This window comes from Hemitrygon akajei, chromosome 2 (genome assembly GCF_048418815.1).
Source record: "Hemitrygon akajei chromosome 2, sHemAka1.3, whole genome shotgun sequence".
Taxonomy (NCBI): domain Eukaryota; kingdom Metazoa; phylum Chordata; class Chondrichthyes; order Myliobatiformes; family Dasyatidae; genus Hemitrygon; species Hemitrygon akajei.
Window position 1 is genome coordinate 93,255,462 of NC_133125.1, and position 21,077 is coordinate 93,276,538.

Consider the following 21,077-nt stretch of genomic DNA (forward strand, 5'->3'; position numbering starts at 1 on the left):
AACAGCATTATGAAGGACCTCACGCACCCCTCAAACAATCTCTTCTCCCTCCTGCCATCTGGGAAAAGGCTCCGAAGCATTCAGGCTCTCACGGCCAGACTATGTAACTGTTTCTTCCCCAAGCTATCAGACTCCCCAATACCTGAAGCCTGGACTGACTCTTTGCCCTACTGTCCTGTTTATTATTTATTTAAATGCCTGCACTGTTTTTGCGCACTTTATGCAGTCCAGTGTAGGTCTGTAGTCTAGTGTAGCTTTCTCTGTTTTTTTTTATTACCTAGTTCAGTCTAGTTTTTTGTACTGTGTCATGTAACACCATGGTCCTGAAAAACGTTGTCTCATTTTTACTATGCACTGTACCAGCAGTTATGGTCAAAATGACAATAAAAGTTGACTTGACTTGACTTGATTATTCTTCATTCTTTGTTTGGAAAAAGATACATTTTAAGTGAAAATAGAGAAAGTGGTGTGTGTGTGTTCTTTTTTGGACTGTAGGAAAATGTTTAGTGAGGCATAAAGTGCAAAAGCAATGGTATCATAATGAACACCACTAGTTTGGCCAAAACTGGAGTATCACAGAAATATGTCATTGTAACAGCATGCTGACCGTATTTCCTACCTGTGCTATTCCCATTTTTTCCCATAAAGCCCATACCCCTCCATACATTTCCTCTCCAAATAACTATCTGAACTCCTATTGAACATTTTTCTTCACTTGCACCTTTGGCAGCAAATCCTAGCTATTCACAAACCTTCTGTGAAAGCTTATTCTTCAGGTCTCAAATTGCATATAGTTCTGAGGCCAGAAGAGATGGATCAAAATGATTCCAGGAATGAGGAACTTTAGTTATGAGTGTAGGCTGGAGAACTTTAGTAAAATTCTTCCTGGAATAGAAGGAGAGGTATCTAAAACCATAATGGGTAGAGACAGGGTAGAAAGAGAGAGAAACTGTTCGTTTTTGCAGAGTTCAATAATGGAGGACAGAGAATGTCAAAACTTGCCCAACAAATAACTGGGTCTGGAATACAATCCCAAGGCTAGTAATAGAGACAGAACTCAAAAGCTGAATTTGGAAGTAAAGAATTTGCAGGGCTATGGGGAGAGGATAGTGTGTAGGAATACCTGGAGAGCTCTTGCAAAAAGCTAGTCTGGGCTCAATGGTTTGAATGATCTATTTTCCATGTTACATTCATTCTGTGATGTTTTCACTTGTACCTATTCTGTTCTGTGCAGGTCCAGATTGCTTTAGAAGTTTAGTTGCTAATAGGATCTTGGCACTATTCCCACAATGGAGTAACATGAAGTATTTTGGAAAACACAACTATTAATTAATGCTCAACAAGGTTCCACAAGCAGTAATAAAACAATTAGAGGGTATTATGATAATAAATGGATAAATATTGCCTAGAACATAAACAAAATCCTCCTACATTGTTTTACAAATAATATTTTGCAAATTCATATATGCAGCTAACAGGGCAGATGGGCCATTGGTTTTGCATTTCTACTGAATGATATCATTCCGTCAAGGCCCCAGGTATTGCAGTGAGATTTCATTCTTAAATGTGGGTTGTTTTGTTCCACCCACAGCTAGATTGGACTGCAGTTACAACTGTAATTGCACAACTGTAATTACGATTAACTGGAAACATGCTGAAGAACAGCTTTGTCTAAATTAAGTAACATTTCCCCACTAAGTCACACACAAAAAAATTGTCCTGGAATCATCATTCCTCTTCTTTTCTGTGAGCCTCTCATTCTATGACACAGAAGTAGTGTGTGGATTATAGATGTGTGGAGTACAGATGAGATAAACAGAAAGTTCTGGGCGAAATTAAAACCTTCATAGATCAGGTGGCATCTCTGACAAGGAAAATGATCTGATTGCAAGTGTCTTGTTTTATGTTCTGGGTGGATCAATCTCAGAGAGAAGCATTAAAATAATACTCTAGGTTAGCACATCAATATGAAGATTTTAATGCATTCCTGACTCAAGATGTTTTCTCCCATGTTGATCAATTAGGTGTTTATCTTAACATGATTTACAGACATGTTATCAAAAGATTGATCAATCACTATTGTTATTGTGAAGAAAGATTTACAACATTTTTGAGCAAGACAGAGGATCATCGAATTTACTGAAGTTATCATTATTGTGAAATGGGATGCTTAACTCTTATGCCTTACTCTTTTACTGTTAAGGGAGTCACATTAAATCAACCCATGATTCTGTGATCATTCAAGTGCGAAATAGCCATTTTAAACCATTGTGGCCTATTAAATAATTAAATCATTCATTCCTCTATATTTCATAGACATTCTGAAGTTGGTTAGATAACAAGGTCCATTGATTGGCTTTTCAGATGGATTAAATACAATTCTGTGCTGCAGCAAATTTCCCACCATACCTAACAATAGCAGCATATAGTTTTGTTGCTTCTAAATCTCCTATATCAGTAATTCATCCCAAAAGTATAATAAAATATGTTTTATTTATTTGGTAATGTGGAGAGGAGCATGCACAAATTATATGAAGATTGACATATATTGCCAACCAGTCATGATTACAAAGTTCTAGCAATCAGCGTGGAGAAATGCCTGAAGATTCCAATTTACTTACCATCTTTTAGGATTGTCTCTCGACCTGTGCCATCGATTTTCTGTCGTCCAATTAAGAAACTGGTCGTGTCAGCAAAGTAGATGTAATTTGTTTCTGCGTGAAAGTCAAGAGCTCGTGGGTTGACAAGGTTCTCTACTTGTACCATATATTCATCTGCTGTTTTGGTGTTCAGATCCATTCCACGAATGATCCCTGGTCGGCCTTTCCCATAAAATAGGAACAGTTCATTTTTTGGCTCTGCATTAAAAGAGTAGAACATGACAAGCTATTATTAAATTTTTGATTCTCTATTTGCTTACTCTCCTCAATAGGATTAAATGACAATAATTAACATGTTCTTTTATGTGTAAGTGACCAGATTAATATTAAGCAATTAAAAATAAGGTTCTATAGTTATTTTGCAATTAACATATCAAGGAATTAATTCCTCCATGAAAATATTTTGGACTTGTTTATATTATTGTATTCTTTTTATGTCTCCAGTCATTTTCTCTATTTAGTCTTATATAATAAATAATGTCAACTCATAAATGTTTCATTAATTCCTACGTAATTGATAAAAATAACTCTCTCTCTCTCTCTCTCTCTCTCTCTCTCTCTCTCTCTCTCTCTCTCTCTCTCCCTCTCTCTCTCTCTCTCTCTCTCTCTCTCCGTGGATACTGACTGATCAGGTGAGAATCCTGAACATTTTGTGCTTTCATTTCAGATTTTTATAATCCAGGTATCTTTATGTGACATTAACTTTTATTGCACAACAGCATATTTTCTTGTTGCAAAATTGCTGCAAAAAAATCGATGAACCATTTGGTCAGTTCAGTATTGATGGCTAACCATTGGATCTGTAGAAAACTGCCAGCTATCTGAAAAATGTGACAATGTCTTCTATACTTCTGCTCTTGTTCTTTACATGGCTAGAGAAGTGTAGTTGCACACACAGATAATCTCTCATTCTATTGCTGGACTCATTATCAATAAAATGCTTAACAAAGGATTAGAGGCAATTTGTATGTAAACCATCAGGCATATACTCACTATGCCTTGTGTATCAAGCATTTCCCTATTCATTTCAATGAAGTCATTAACCTTGAACTAAAAGGTGAGGGTGAGTAGCTCATTTCGAGTCAAGTCAAGTCAAGTCACTCTTATTGTCATTTCGACCATAACTGCTGGTACAGTACATAGTAAAAATGAGACAACTTTTTCAGGACCATGGTGTTACATGACACAGTAAAAAAACTAGACTGAACTACGTAAAAAAAAGACAGAGAAAGCTACACTAGACTACAGACCTACACAGGACTGCGTAAAGTGCACAAAAACAGCCCGGTCATTACAATAAATAATAAACAGGACAATAGGGCAAGGTGACCGTCCAGGCTTCGGGTATTGAGGAGTCTGATAGCTTGGGGGAAGAAACTGTTACATAGTCTGGTCGTGGGAGCCCAAATGCTTCGGAGCCTTTTCCCAGACGGCAGGAGGGAGAAGAGATTGTATGAGGTGTGCATGGGGTCCTTCATAATGCTGTTTCCTTTGCGGATGCAGCGTGTAGTGTAAATGTCCGTGATGGCAGGAAGAGAGACCCCGATGATCTTCTCAGCTAACCTCACTATCCGCTGCAGTTTATTTCCTTTATTTCAGTGTATGGTTGCCTTTAATTAAAAGGAGTAGCACTGTGTATTTTCATGCAAATATCATAACTTATGTTTTAATAACTTTGCTATTAAAATAGCTTCTCTAACTTTTTTCAAATGAATCTCATCACTCAAAATGTTTGGGAACCATCTAAGTGCCAGACAGCATGAAGTGTTGAAAGGCCAGATGTTATTCAGAGGGCAGGTCCTCAACTCCTTCCATCTGTAGCCTTGATACCAGTCAAGGTCCACCGTAACCCACAAAAATATATTGCACAGGACAGAGAGCAGAGCGATGGAGATATTTATAGCCACTGCTTCAGAGTGCCAGAGAGCCAGGCTCCATCCTGACTTCAGGTGCTGTCAGTGTGGAAGCTGCATGTTCTTGCTGAGATTGCTTGATTTCCTTCCCAGTGTTCCTGCTTCCTCCCATATCCCAAAGATACCCCATATCCCCTGACAAGCAAACTGGTAGGTTAATTGGCCACTGTAAATTGCCCATAATGTATGGAGTACTGATAGAATCTGTGGGAGGTTGATGAGAATGTTGGGAGAATAAAACAGTAGGGTTGATGTAGGATTACTCTAAATGTGATGGTGCAGATTTGATGGGCTGAATGGACATTTTCAATGGGGCATCTTTCTGTGACTCTATCTTTTTTTAAACAAAATGTCATTTGTACATATCTCCTAAGATATTAAAAGAGAACAATGGGATTAGTTGGGACAAATTATTATCACTGTACAGGGAGACTTAAACATTGGGTCACCATCTAAGATTTATGATTGATTAAATTTGAAATCTCATCTGTGTGCAGAGGGTTGCTGATGTTTGGGAAACATTGCAGCAGAAGAGAATCCTAAACTTGTGTTTGTACAGTTAATTTGATTACAGGCAATCATAGATTTCTGTTAATCAAAAACATTTAAGGGTATTGGACAAATTTAGGCATGGAGTTAGTTCACAGATTAACCCCAATCTTCATGAATGGCACAAAAGGTCATGTCCTTAAATTTCCTTGTGTATCCACTTGGGAGTAAATAATATTTCCTCAATAAGTGAATAACAGACGAATGCCAAGAGGCTGAATTGAATTTTGAAATGTGTGTATGGCGTTTGTCAGTCCCAGGGGAATGAGCTTCTAAGTCACGCTAACTGCCAAGAAATATTACACTAACCTTGCAATATATTATTTCCCTATTGGCAAGTTCAAATAGTGAGATTAACTGTGGGGGTCAACAACATGAAGATTAATGCTGTCGGCAGACATTAGGGTCCTGTGAGCAGAAATTCTGCTCTCGGAGAAAAATAGGAAATGCCTGCCATTCCTTTTAACTCATGAGCTGTTAATGATATCTCATTTATCTGTGACTTGATGACTGTAACTGTATGACTTGAAATCACTGTTCGTTTATAAGACTGCTTATGATAAAAAAGGAGACATCATTCCTTTCTTTATTAAAAAGAGAAGATTGGAGCCTTCCATGCCAACATTATTCCAACATATTTTCTTTCTAATATAGGATCCAAATGCACTGTTACCATTGTTCAAAGACAGGATGAATAGGCACCAAATTTCATGTCTATTTTAGTATTAAATCAAAGAGATAGTGTCAAAGTACATTTGAACAATGTTTTAAAATTACCAAATGAATTAACTGTCCACTGTCCATCAAATTTAATTTTGCCTTTCATTATTTACCAGCACTTTCAATAGGAAAGATTAAAAAAACATGGGGGGGATTAATAATTTGTTAATGTTAATTGTAAATCGTCAACCAATTTATAATACCACCTGCTTTATTTTTCTATTCAGTCAAAGGGCTTCCCTCTGCAAATTTTTTTGCATTTAACAAAACAATTTCTTTTTTAATGGTGGAAATTTGGCAAGCTCAAAAGTTAAAGTAAATTTATTATTAAAGATCAAGCTGAATCAAGTGTACATTGAAATTAAACCACCAATTTTGCTCATCCTAAAAGGAAAATGTTATCCTTATATGTAAGAAATGTTAAGCCCTCCACACTGGCATAGGAATTTAGGGACACACAAACTTTGGAAGAAGACTCATTTTAAGTTTGGTTTACTTTATCAATGGGATGAGTGCTTTGAGACTCAATCTGTTACTTGAAATAACATCTATCCACATCTTGCAAAGTTAATTTGCTGAATTCTGTTTCCATCACATCTTGAAGTGTTGCAACAAATGTTAGCTGCAGGGTCTGATCTATTTTACTGCAGTTGACAATCACACATTAAATTTAGTGCCTTAAAACCTACAAAAATAGTGGTAACAACCAAGTCATCTGGATGTAATGCAGTAACTTCTATTCACTGGAAGCCCACCAGTTTACAGAGCTTGTAAAAAGACATATCATATTGTGAGGACAGACAGGGAAAGGGCCTCATTATCCAGTGAATAAAGAATAACAAAGGCACTATAAGAGGCACTTGTAAAGTGGTACTGAGAATATCAGTGAAAGCTGATTAGAAAGCAGAACAACATCAATGAAATGTAACCAAGCACTGCAGGCTATGGAGCAGAAAACTTAGCAAAATAAGAACGATAGATCTGCAGTCACCAGTTGGAATAAGGAAAACACATGCACATTTAGCAGCTGGGATGAGAAAAGCATATGTTCAAATGCTAATTGAGGTAAGGAAAATATGCATCACTAAAAGCTGAAATAAGACACATGCATAATCAATAGTTGGAATCAGGAACACACAGGCTCAAGAAAGTCTGCAGTTTCTGGAAATCTGGGGCAACATGCACAAAACACCAGAGGAACTCAACAGGTTGGGCAGCATCAATGGAGTGAAGGGAACAGTCAATGCTTCGGGCTGAGACACTTCACCAGGCCAGAACAAAAAAATGGACAGAGACCAGAATAAAAGAGGGTGAGTAAGGGAGGAGCTGGCAAATTATAGGTGAATCCAGGAGAGTGAGGAAATAGGTAGATGGGGGGAGGGGCGGGGGAGTGGGAATGATGTGAAAAGCTGGGAGATGACAAATGGAGAGGGCAAAGGGAATCTGATGGAATCTAATAGCAGAGGTCAGTGGACCATTTATGTATAGCATATGTATAAAAGAAAGCTTTTTTGTTATTTCACTTAATCCTACAAGAACACAACAAGGAAAAATTAGGTTGTTTCTGAATCCAAACATGTTCCATGAAATCGATTTTTTATCCAGTACCAGAAATATACTTGATACCACACTAATTGAATCATTCAATTACCATCCCACACAATACCTGAAACAAACACAGGTACCGTTCGTGATTCAAAAAATTCTTATGAAATTGTTGTTATGCACACCAGAAAGTCATTCCCTGACACTATCCAATGAATCTTCATGAGTGACTCCAATAAGTACTTTTACTACTGGAATTTAAAATAACTTGTGCTTGTGTTTTCTCTTGTATTGATATTTTTTAGCTATTTTCTTTGATATAATGCACTATCGGTTTTTATGTTTATTTCCTCTCCATAGAGATGTATTTCGCATGCAAACTATTTGTCATTGGGATCCTATTATTAAAGTTAGAAATGGAGAATCATTGTCAATGATTGATCAACACTTGGTTAAAAAAATAGCTTCACTGGATATTATTTTTGTTTGAATATGGTCACTTTGTCCTGGTTTCAGTGGCAGAATGGGATATCAGGCATGGAAACATCCGATTGCAGTCTTCAAATTCCTCATTTATGTGCACAGGCATGGAAACTGGAGCTGACCTGAATAAGGAATCACAGATAGATGGAGGTTGTCTGTAGAACAACGAGGGTAAATAAAATCCACCCTGTATCTTCAGAGAGAAATTAAAGAAATTAACCCAGACAATAACACACCATCTCACCCAACACACTGAAACCTGCAACAGACTGGTGAAATTACCTCACTAAAGGTGTTGGATTCATATGGCATGAAAAATAATCATATGTAGTGGCGCGCAAAGTGCTATGAAAGGAACACACGAAGGCAGAGAGAGCTGAACTCGGAATGGCTTTACTGATTCAAACTCGCGCGCTTAAATCCCCCCCCCTCCCATAGGTCCCTGCAACCAGCAGGGCAGACGTGACGTCAGACCGTCCCCAGAAGGTCCACCCCAAGTGGGCTGCGCATCTGCCTGCAGGCTCCGATGGCGGTTCGAGCCCTGTGTGTGCGGACCGCCACCCCCCCCCCCCCCCAGAAACGTTCATCGGGGGGATTGGAGCCCCCAGTCTGTGTGGCTTGCCTGGGTGGCCGGCCTCGCCAGCGCGGTGCGGGTACCCTCACTGGTTGCTCAATGTCCAAGTGTGCCGGTTTGAGACGGTCCACTGTAAAAGTCTCTTCCCGGCCACCCACCTCCATGACACACGTGGTTCCATTGTGCCGGATCACCTTGAAGGGTCCCTCGTACAGCCGCTGTAGAGGTGACCTGTGCATACCCCTGCTAATAAAAACATACTCACAGTCTCGAGGTCTTTAGGGGTGAAGGATGGCGTGGGACCATGCCTGGAGGTCGGGACCGGTGCTAGGGTCCCTACATTGTCCCGCAGCCTCGTTAGCACCGCCACTGGAGTTTTGTCCGAACTTCGCGTCTCTGGTACGAACTCGCCTGGGACCATCAGGGGGCCACCGTAGACCAATTCCACCGAGGAAGTGCCCAGGTCCTCCTTGGGGGCTGTGCGGATGCCCAGTACGACCCAGGGAAGCTCGTCTGTCCAGTTGGGGCCCCTGAGGTGCGCCATCGGAGCCGACGAGATGCCGGTGGAATCGCTCTACCAAATCGTTGGACTGGGGATGGTACGCTGTGGTGTGATGCAGCTGGGTGCCCAGGAGCTGCGCCAGTGCTGTCCACAAACCAGATGTGAACTGTGCCCCTCTGTTGGAGGCGAATTCTGAAATAAAGGACAGGTGCCTCTGCTGCCGAGCCGACCGTGGGTCTGATTCCTTGGCCAGTGTGAAGGTGAGGGGCTTGTGGTCCGTATACACAGTGAACTCCTTTCCCTCGAGGAAGTACTGCAAATTTTGGATAGCCAGATAGAGCGCTAGCAACTCTCTGTCAAAGGCATTGTACTTTGCCTCTGGTGGCCATAGGTGCCAGCTGAAGAAAGTGAATGATCGCCAGTGGTCCTCGACGAGCTGCTCCAGGACTCCGCCGACTGCCGTGTCGGAAGCGACGACTGTGAGTGCCGTGGATACATCGACTCTCGGGTGCACTAGGAGGGCCACCTTTGCCAGCGCCTCCTTGGCCTGCTCGAACGCCTCCGTGGACTCTGCGTTCCATGCCATTTCTTTGGTCTTGCCGGCCATCAGGTGGAACAAGGGTCTCATGATGCGGGCCGCTGTCAGCACGAACCGATGATAAAAGTTGACTATCCCTACGAACTCCTGCAGGCCCTTGACCGTGCTGGGCTTGGGGAACTGGCGGATGGCCTGGACCTTGTCCAGTAGGAGAACTGCACCATGTTGGTTGACTCTGTGGCCCAAGATGTCCATCTCCGTCAGCCCGAACTGGCACCTCGCCGGATTGATTGCCAGTCCGTGGTCACTCAGGTGTTGGCCTAGCTGGCGCAAATGTGCCACATGCTCTTGGTGCGAACTGCTGGCCACCAGGATATCGCCCAAGTAAATGAAAACAAAATCCAGGCCACGTCCCACCGAGTCCATGGGCCTTTGGAAAGTTTGCGCTGCATTCTTGAGACCAAAAGGCATCCTCAGGAATTCGAACAAGCCGAACGGGGTGATGAGGGTTGTCTTGGGCACATCGTCGGGGTGCACTGGGATCTGATGGTACCTCCTGACCAGGTCGATTTTGGAGAAGATGGTCGCTCTGTGCAGGTTCGCTGAGAAGTCCTGGATGTGGGGTACTGGGTATCTGTCAGCGGTTGTGGCATTATTGAGCCTTCTGTAGTCTCCGCAGGGCCTCCATCCTCCTGCAGACTTGGGCACCATGTGCAGCAGGGATGCCCACGGGCTGTCTGAGCGGGGTACGATTTCCATCTCTTCCATCTTACGGAACTCCTCCTTGGCGAGGTGGAGCTTGTCGGGTGGGAGCCTGCGAGCTCGGGCGTGCAGCAGCAGCGGTCCTTGCGTGGGGATGTGGTGCTGCACGCCGTGCTTGGGGTCGGCCGTGAAGAACTGTGGGGTGACTATGGAGGGGAATTCCGCCAACACCCTGGCGAATTCGTTGCCCGAGAAAGTCACAGAATCCAGGTGCAGGGCCGGTAGCTTGGCTATTCCGAGCTGGAAAGTCTGGAACATCTTGGCGTGGAACAAACGCCGGCCTTTCAAGTTGACCAGGAGGCAGTTGGCTCGTAGGAAGTCTGCCCCTAGTAGTGGCTGTGACACCGCTGCCAACGTGAAAGTCCAAGTGAAACGGCTGGACCCGAAATGCAGTGCGATAGTTCGCAGGCCGTACGTCCGAATACTGGTACCATTTGCAGCGGTGAGTTCGAGGCCTGGGACTGCGTTACGAATGTCCATGTTTGAGGGAGGGAGTACGCTGACTTCGGCCCCGGTGTCTACCAGGAAGTGCCGACTGGAGTGTCGGTCCCAGAGGTACAGGAGGCTGTCTCGGTGGCCAGCCGTTGTTGCCATTAGCGACAGCTGGCCCCGGCGTTCCCCAGAAAAGCACGTGGTGGACGGCAGCAGTGCGTGCCTGAGCCCCATCTTTGGTGATAGAAACACCGTTGCTCCGAACTGTTGCCTTTTCCCCCCGTGGGTCTCGACGGCTTCGGTTGCAGGGCTGGTGCTTTGGGGCGCGTGACTGTGGCTAGGCCCATGGAGGCTGCTCCACATTGCTTGCTCTGCCAAAGGACGTCTGCTTTAGCCGCGACCCTGCACGGGTCGCTGAAATCCTCACTCGCGAGGAGGAGGCTGATGTCCTCTGGCATTTGCTCGAGGAACAACTGTTCAAATAAAAAACACAGCTTATGACCGTCCATGAGCACCAGCATATCATTCAAGAGCTCGGATGGCATGCGGTCACCCAGGCTGTCCATGTGTAGGAGCCACCGGGCCCGTTCGTGGCTGGAGAGTCCGAAAGTACGGATCAGGAGCACCTTAAGCTTAGTGTACCTGTCCTCCATTGGTGGCTGGCGTAGGAAGTCGATGATCCGGCCTGCTGTCTCCTGGTCGAGCGCGCTGACCATGTAGTAGTACCGTGTAGTGTCAGCTGTAATGCCTCTGATATTGAACTGGGCCTCGGCCTGCTCAAACTAAACATGGGGCTGAGTGGCCCAAAAAGTCGGAAGCTTCAGAGCGACCGCGCTGTGTGAATTGCTCGGATTCATGGGTGGCTGCGGAGACGTTGGTTACAGATGCCATCTGGAACGTCGGGGTCACTAATGTAATGGCGCACAAAGCGCTACGAAAGACACACGGAGGCAGAGAGAGCTGAACTCGGAATGGCTTTTTTGATTCAAACTCGCGCGCTTAAATCCCCCCTCCCATGGGTCCCTGCAACCAGCGGGGCGGGCGTGACTTCAGACCGTCCCCGGAAGGTCCACCCCAAGTGGGCCGCGCGTCTGCCTGCAGCCCCCGAAGGCGGTTCGAGCCCCGTGTGTGCGGACCGCCACACATACACATATCTATACATTCTCGTGCTCCTAAATGGCAATGCCAGGTTAGCACTGCAATAAGGCACTAACAACAGGGTTCCCACATGCAAGTTTTAGTCACATGTTTTTTTGCAATAGAAATGTCCTTACAGATTGGCTCTAAAGGGAGAAGTAAAAGGAGGGCTGGCATCAGCAAGCTCAATCAGGCTGTGTGATTAGGGAAGTAAGTTGGATGGAATAAAAAGATTACTGCCTGGTCTAATTGGTGCTTGCAGTGGTAGTTGTTATGTATGTAATATTTCAGTAATAATTGTGTAATTTTTAAAATACATACCTTGACTAAGCATTCTTGTTTGTTTCAATAATTCATTACAGGTTATATGTGTAAATACGTGAATTACAAACATGATCACACTATCATGTGATACATATGTGCCTTGGCTGAAGTAAATATGAAGTCAGTCTCTCTTTTCGGACTTCTGTGTCTTCCATTGACTAGTTTAATGTTTTAAAGTTATAAAAGATAACAGTGTTGGGGAGGGGTGAGAGGATCCCAAAGGTGAATAGGAGATAAGGCAGTTATCATGGAGTGATCCCAACCAGCACTATGGTAATACTCAGTTTCTCCATGTATAGCCAATGATACTTAGTCCCAGAACAACTTATGCTTAAAATCAATTGGTGTGTCATTTCTTAAAATTGTACTGGATTGCAAGTGTGATTCCTGCTCAGAAATTTGGGGGGAATTTCTGTTAAGATGCGAAACAAGCTGGAGTTAGTGATTAATCAAATCTGTCCTGGGATTTTCAGGCAGAGATCATTTTATTTTCACTGTTAGACTTTACCTCTTCAGTCAGTTCATCAGTCAATATAACTGGAACATGAATCAACTTTGTGCGCTTGAAAGTGACATTCCAGATACATGAGGAATTTTTGACACTGCTAATAAAAAAGGTGACACTACCAGCCTTTGCATGAAGTGTATAAATGAAATACATAAATATAAAGCATCTTCCAATGATCTTTTCCAATAATTAAATTTTATCCCAATCACAGAACTGTCTCTGCTGATTAGCAGTGTAATACTTTGTAGTTCAAACATGGGCAAGGCTTTTTTGTCTAAAATAATTGCAAGATATAAAGCTAAATTCATCAATATGTATAATAGAGCATTGCTGAGTTGCTGGGAGACATCTTGAGAGTCTGTCAATGAACTGAAACAGTTGGTATAAAAATTTGCTCCAAATTTGACTGAAGGAGGTGAAATCTTAATTCATCCAAAACTGTATCTTTAGATGTTCTCATTTTGGTCAGCATCTTAGACATCCCCTTCAGGTGCACCCTCAGTCCTTATATCCCAGAGTGTTCCTTTCCCTTCCCATAATCTGCTCAGGGGTCAACCATCACATTTTTACTTTCTGAATGAACGATGAACTCCCTGACTTCAGAAGTCAGAAAAGTTTTTAAAAAAATGCCTTTGGACCAAAGGAAAAGTTAAAACTACAAAACAGATTTAATCATTAGCCAGAGGATCAATGGGATTGTACTTCAATAAGTACAAGCTTAACTACTCTTTTGAAAGAGGGAAAGTAATAATTGAATCTGCCATATTAAACCCCCATGACATGTCATGCTAGCTCAAGGTCACCAAAAGTGTTAAACTACTGATACAGTTGTGACTGGTGTCCCTGACCCTACTCCCTGCAGAAATGGTATTTAACTGAAGTGCAGTAGTTAGTTCAATATCTATTGGTGATAAATTAAATGTTAATACAGAGTTCCCAATCTCTTGTATACATTAACTGAGGAGTCTGAGGACCCCAGGTGGGAATCTTGTGTTAATGCAATATAGCTTCTAACAAAAGTGTGGGTGCGGAGAGAGGCTACAAGTGCGTTTAAGTAAATGGGGTTTTAAACTCCCTATACTGACTATCTTGCTGGCAAACATGCAGTCTCTGGAGAATAAAATCAATGATCTCAGAGCTAGGGTGCTGAATCAGAGGGACATTAGGACCGCGTGTTGTCCTTTGTTTCACAGAATCCTGGTTAACCCCTTCCGTACCGGATGCAGCGATCCAGGTTTACTATAGAATCTATAGAATCTCTCAAAAACAGAGGTGGAGGAGTTCGCCACATGGTGCACAAATATATCAGTGCTGTCCCAATTCTGCTCACCAGACCTGAATATCTAGCAGTAAAGTGTCGTCCTTTTTACCTACCACGGGAATTCTCTTGGGTAATTTTAGCAGCAGTATACATTCCACCTCAGGCCAATCAGGCTTTAGATGATCTGAGCAATGCGATCAACATGCACGAAATAGCACACCCTAACACCTTCACCATTGTTTTGGAAGATTTTAACCAGGCCAGTCTGAAATATTCACTCAGCAATTACCACCAACAGATCACTTGCAATGCCAGAGGAAAAACCACATTGGACCATTGCCATCACCATCAAGAATGCCTACCATGCTATTCCATGCCCTCACTTCAGGAAGTCTGATCTCCTGACTGTACTTCTACTCCCTGAGTATGGCAGAGACTGAAGACTGCAGCAACAGTAGGGAGGACAAGAAAGGTATGGACAAGGGAAGCACAGGAGCACCTACAGGACTGCTTTGAATTGGTGGACTGGGCTGTATTCAGGGATTCACCTTCTAACCCGGATGAGTATGCTGCAGTTGTTACCAACTTCATTAAAGCTGTGTGGATGAGTGTGTGTCCACAAAGACTTAATGTACGTTCCCAAACCAAAAGCCGTGGATGAACAAGGAGATACGCCATCTGTTGAAGGCTAGATCTGTGGCATTCAACTCTGGTGACCCAGGCTTGTACCAGAAAACCTGGTATGATTTGCGAAGGGCTATTTCAAGGGTGAAGAGACAATTTCAAATGAGGTTGGTGGAGACATCAGATGCGCGGCAACTCTGGCAGGGTTTGCAGGACATTACTTCCTACAAAGCGAAACCCAATAGCGTGAATGGCAGTGTTGCTTCACTACCAGATGAACTCAACACCTTTAATGCCTGCTTTGAAAGGGAGAACACAACTACAGCTGTGAAGATCCCTGCTGCACCTGATGACCTGTGATCTCTGTCTCAGAGGCCGATGTTAGGCTGTCTATAAACAGAGTGAACCCTCACAATGTCCAGGTGGAGTACCTGGTAAGGCTCTGAAAACCTATGCCAACCAACTAGCAGGAGTATTCAAGGACATTTTCAACTTCTCACTGCTAGGGGCAGAAGTTCCCACTTGCTTCAAAATGGCAACAATTATACCAGTGCCTAAGAAGAAAAATGTGAGCTGCCCGGTAGCACTCACATTGACTGTGATGAAATGCTTTGAGAGGTTGGTCATGATGAGACTGAACTCCTGTCTCAGCAAGGACCTGGACCCATTGCAATTTGCCTATCGCCACAATAGGTTAATGGCAGACACAATCTAAATGGCTCTCCACATGGCTTTAGATCACCTGGACAATACAAACACCTACATCAGGATGCTGTTCATTGACTATAGCTCAGCATTTAATACCATCATTCTCACAATCCTGATTGAGAAGTTGCAGAACCTGGGCCTCTGTACCTCACTCTGCAATTGGATCTTCAACTTCCTAACCAGAGACCACAATCTAAGCGGATTGGTGATAACGTACCCTCCTCACTGACGATCAACACTGGCACACCTCAGGGGTGTGTGCTTAGCCCATTGCTCTGCTCTCTACATACACATGTCTGTGTGGCTAGGCACAGCTCAAATACTATCTATAAATTTGCTGACAATACAACCATTGTTTGTAGAATCTCAGGTGGTGATAAGAGGGTGTACTGGACTGAGATATGCCAACTAGTGGAGTGGTGCCACAGTCAACGACAGAAAGACGAAAGAGCTGATTGTGGACTTCAGGAAGCATAAGACGAAGTAGCACATACCAATCCTCACAGTGGGATCAGAAGTGGAGAGATTGAGCAGTTTCAAGTTCCTGGGTGTCAAGATCTCTGAGGATCTATCCTGGTCCCGACATATCAATGTTGTTATAATGAAAGCAAGACAGCGGCTATATTTCGCTAGGAGTTTGAAGAGATTTGGCATGTCAACAAATCCACTCAAAAACTTCTATAGATGTACCATGGAGAGCATTCTGATAGGCTGCATCAATATCTGGTATGGAGAGGGTACTGCACAGGACTGGAGGAAGCTGCAGAGAGTTGTAAATCTTGTTAGCTCCATCTTGGGTACTAGCCTACAAAGTACCCAGGATTTCTTTAGGGAGTGGTGTCTCAGAAAGGCAGCACCCATTATTAAGGACCTCCAACACCCTGGGCATGCCGTCTTCTCACTGTTACCATCAGGTAGGAGGTACAGAAGCCTGAAGGCACACACTCAGTGATTCAGGAACAGCTTCTTCACCTCTGCCATCCAATTCCTAAATGGACATTGAACCCTTGGACACTACCTCACTTTTTTTAATATACATTATTTCTGATTTTTACACTTATTTTAATCTATTCAATATATGTATCCTGTAATCAATTTATTATTATTATTATTATTATTATTATTATTATTATTATTATTATTATTATTATTATTATTATTATTATTATTATTATTTATCTTATCTATTTTCTCTTCTATATTATGTACTGCATTGAACTACTGTTGCTATGTTAACAAATTTCACGTCATATGCCAGAGATAATAAACCTGATGCTGAATCTGAAATGCAGTAAAAAACACAAAGTATTTTTATTTCAATTGAATATCATGTAATATCCTTGTTATCTATTCATATAACTCCAGACAAAAATACATAAAGTATGAAAATTAGGTTAACCATTGATATATATTCTTTTATGACTTTGCAATCACTTCATGTTTTTGTTCTCTGTAATTTTTCAGGTGTTTGTTCCCCAAATAATTTCAACAGCAGAAAAAATGTAAAATCTCCAGTGAGATTGTTATCATTGTTGTTCTGTGTAATGACGGTTCTTATTCACTCATTTAGCAACTAGTACTCACTGACCCAGTTTCACCTGAAACTGAGCATCCCTTGGAAAAGGTCGACAGTGAAACTGCATTATTTGCATTCACTGAGATGTGGGACCTCATATGACCTCAGATAAAATATAATCTGTTTCATTAGCTACTTTGTTAGCATATCCTGCCACCTTCAATGGGAAAAGCCACACCAATGGATCAGACTTATGAACAAAACATTTTCTCTGCTGAATTACAAGAAAACAATAGTAATCTTTACAGATATAAATGTTATTTAAAATGACAAGCCTATAATAGAACATAGAAACATGTCATAATTAACATTTGTTTTTCAAAATATCAATGCAACATGTCCTTTATTGCCGGGAGCAGAGACCACTGAAGGGGAAAATTGTTTCTGAGAGGGAGTTAACAGTGGAATGTTCTATTCCGACCCTGCAGTTCATGGTAAGGACAAAAACCATTTCGTGATTTATGAAGAGGGGGTGCTCATAAAAGTTAAGGATTGACAACACCAGGCGTGCAAAAGAGTCTGACCGTACACAAACCCACTGTGTCCATCACTTGCCATTATTTCCAGTAAAGATCACATTAGAAGAATAAAACCCGAGAAGGCTTTTAGCAAAACTCTGTAATGTGCTTTGGTTACTCAAGTGAGACCCCTCAAAAAAGTAGCATCCATCATTAAGGACCCCTACCTCCCAGAAATCTTCCCATTACCACAATCGGAGAGGCAGTATGGGAGCCTGAAGGCATGTACTCATTTTAGCAACAGCTTCTTCCCCTCTGCCAATATACTGTATATATTTCTTATTGTAACTTACAGCATGTTTTATGTATTGCACTGCACTGTAGAACAACAAATTTTATGACATTTGTCAATGATAATGAATCTGATTCTGATTGTTGACTCCAACAGAAAATAAACAATCAATTAATGTTAAACATAAAGGATTCTGCAGATGCTGGAAATCTAGAGCAATGCACACAAAATGCTGGAGGAATTCAGCAGGTCAGGGTACATCTATGGAAATGAATAAACAGTCAACGTTTCAGGTTGAGACCCTTCATCAGGACTGGAAAGGAAGGGGAAAGATGCCAGAATAAGATGGTGGGGAGAACAAAAAGGAGAAGCTTGAAGCTTGTGATGTAAAAGCTGTTGGAAAAGATTCTTAGAGATAGGATCTATGGGCATTTAGAGAATCATGGTCTGATCAGGGACAGTCAGCATGGTTTTGTGAAGGGCAGATCGTGCCTCACAACCCTGATAGAGTTCTTTGAGGAGGTGACCAGGCATATACATGAGGGTAGTGCAGTGGGTGTGATCTACATGGATTTTAGTAAGGCATTTGACAAGGTTCCACATGGTAAGCTTATTCAGAAAATCAGAAGGCATGGGATCCAGGGAAGTTTGGCCAGGTGGATTCAGAATTGGCTTGCCTGCAGAAGGCAGAGGGTCGTAGTGGTGGGAGTACATTCAGATTGGAGGGTTGTGACTAGTGGTGTCCTACAAGGATCTGTTCTGGAACCTCTACTTTTTGTAATTGTTATTAACGACCTGGATGTGGGGTTAGAAGTGTGGGTTGGCAAGTTTGCAGACGACACAAAGGTTGGTGGCATTGTAGATAGTGTAGAGGATTGTCAAAGATTGCAGAGAGACATTGATAGGATGCAGAAGTGGGCTGAGAAGTGGCAGATGGGTTTCATCCTGGAGAAGTGTGAGGTGGTACACTTTAGAAGGACAAACTCCAAGGCAGAGTACAAAGTAAATGGCAGGATACTTGGTAGTGTGGAGGAGCAGAGGGATCTGGGTGTACATGTCCACAGATCCCAGAAAGTTGCCTCACAGGTAGATAGGGTAGTTAAGAAAGCATACGGGGTGTTAGCTTTCATAAGTCGAGGGATAGAGTTTAAGAGAAGCGATGTAATGATGCAGCTCTATAAAACTCTAGTTAGGCCACATTTGGAGTACTGTGTCCAGTTCTGGTTGCCTCAGTATAGGAAGGATGTTGAAGCATTTGAAAGGGTACAGAGGAGATTTAACAGGAAGCTGCCTGGTTTAGAGAGTATGGATTATGATCAGAGATTAAGGGAGCTAGGGCTTTATTCTTTGGTGAGAAGGAGGATGAGAGGCTACATGATAGAGGTGTACAAGATATTAAGAGGAATAGACAGAGTGGACAGCCAGTGCCTCTTCCCCAGGACACCACTGCTCAGTACAAGGGGACATAGCTTTAAGGTAAGGGGAGGGAAGTTCAAGGGGGATATTAGAGGAAGGTTTTTCACTCAGAGAGTGGTTGGTGCATGGAATGCACTGCCTGAGTCAGTGGTGGAGGCAGATACACTAGTGAAGTTTAAGAGACTACTAGACAGGTATATGGAGGAATTTAAGGTAGGGGGTTATATGGGAGGTAGGGTTTGAGGGTCAGCACAACATTGTGGGCTGAAGGGCCTGTACTGTGCTGCACTGTTCTATGTTCTAAGGTGGTAGGTGAAGCTAGATGGGTGAGGGAGGGAGATGAAGTAGGAAGCTGGAAGATGATAGGTGGAAAAGGCGAAGGGATGAGGATAGACCATTGGAGAAAGGAAAGAAGGAGGGGCACCAGAGGGAGATGATAGGCAGGTAAGGAGAAGAGGTAAGAGGCTAGAGTGGGGAAGTGAAGAAGAAGGAAAGAGGAGTGAAAAAAAATTACCTGAAATTAGAGAAACCAATGTTCATGATATCAGGTTGGAGGCTATACGGATGGAATATGAAGTGTCACTCCTCCAGCCAGAGAGTGGCCTCATTGTGGCAGAATAGGAGTCCAGGGACCAACATGTTGGGAAATGGGAATTGGAATTGAAATGTTTGGATGCTAGGAAATTCCAATTTTTGCAGATGAAGCCAAGGTACTCAACAAAGTGGCTCCCCCAATTTACATTTCTATGTTGGGTCTCACCAATGTAGAGGAAGTGTTATGAGTGATGAACAGACCTGATGGAAAATGGGGTGCAGAGTTAACCATTCCCTCCCCCCCCCCCGAGAACCACGAACTATTACTGTTGCTATGCTGCTCATGAGAGAGAGAGATGAAACACAGGCAAGAACATCTGCTACAGATAAGAGGGAGAGAGAGACTGTTGATCTATTGTATTTTGACTCTTCCTGGATTATTTACCTTTCACTACAAGGACTTTACTTTGCTCGCTAACATTCCTCAGGAGACAGCAGGAGTGGCCTGATTTGATGGACACGGTCATTCAGAGTTGATGGATAGCTGAGACCCCGTGAGTGGGAATAAAAGACAGGTCTGGAGAGACACCCTTCAGACACACCAGTGGACACTGACTGAGTGTTGTGAACCCACAGAAAGGTGGGGGCTTCGAGGACCGAATCAGGAGATCATTGAATAAAGCTCACAGTGTTATGGCAGGGCCGGTGGGGACTTGTGTGTGTGTCCACTCATGCCAGAGTGAGGAGTCCACCACTGAAGAATGGTCTAGCTGAAGAACAGAGGGGTCATAACTGAATGCATAGCTGTGCATTATGTATCCGAGGGTGTGTTCACGTTGGATGTATTGGACCTGTTCCCTGAGAGGAAACCTGTCGCGGGTGAGGTTCAGTTACAGATAGAAAAATTAAGGTTGGCTGCGGAGAAGGAGAAAAGGGAGCATGAGCTCCAGATAAAGGAGATAGAAGCTGTAAGGCAGAGAGAAGAAGCTGAAAGGCAGAGAGCAGAAGCTGATAAGCAGAGGGAGGAAAGAGAGAAAGAGAGGCAGCATGAGCTGGAAATGGAGAAGTTAAAGGCTTCGCAGGGAAAAGACTGGGCAGCAGACCCAAATGAGGCGTTCAAGATTGGTTGGGAGATCCAGTTGGTACCTCCATTCGAGGAGATGGATGTCGATAAGTTCTTCCTCCATTTTGAGAAAGTGGCTGTGAATCAGAACTGGCCTAAGGGGAAATGGGCTGTTCTGTTACAGAGAGTACTTAGTCGGAAGGCTCAGCAAGCGTATTCGGCATTGTCCATGGATGAGTGTAAGGATTATGAGGAAGTAAAAAGGGCTGTACTGAGGAGTTACGAGTTGGTGCCAGAGGCATACTGGCAGAAGTTCTGGAACTTGAGAAAGCCGTGGAACCACACATATTTAGAGTTTGCCTGTGAGATGCAAATATATTGGGATTGGTGGTGTGCCTCAAAAGGGGTCAATGGAAATTTTGATAAGCTGCAACAGATGATGCTCATTGAGCAATTTAAAAGCTGTGTCCCTGAGAGTATGAAGACATATTTGGAGAC

General features: G+C 43.0%; 1 protein-coding gene across 1 annotated transcript in view; it reads right to left on the reverse strand.

Annotated features, from left to right (window-relative positions):
- The window catches only part of LOC140714547 (low-density lipoprotein receptor-related protein 1-like), a 1,940,354-nt gene that overhangs the window by 897,012 nt on the left and 1,022,265 nt on the right, over positions 1 to 21,077 (reverse strand). Inside the window, exon 11 of the mRNA XM_073025830.1 lies at positions 2,622 to 2,858. Within this exon, the coding sequence (XP_072881931.1) occupies positions 2,622 to 2,858 (237 nt within the window). The remainder of the gene's footprint in view (positions 1 to 2,621; positions 2,859 to 21,077) is intronic.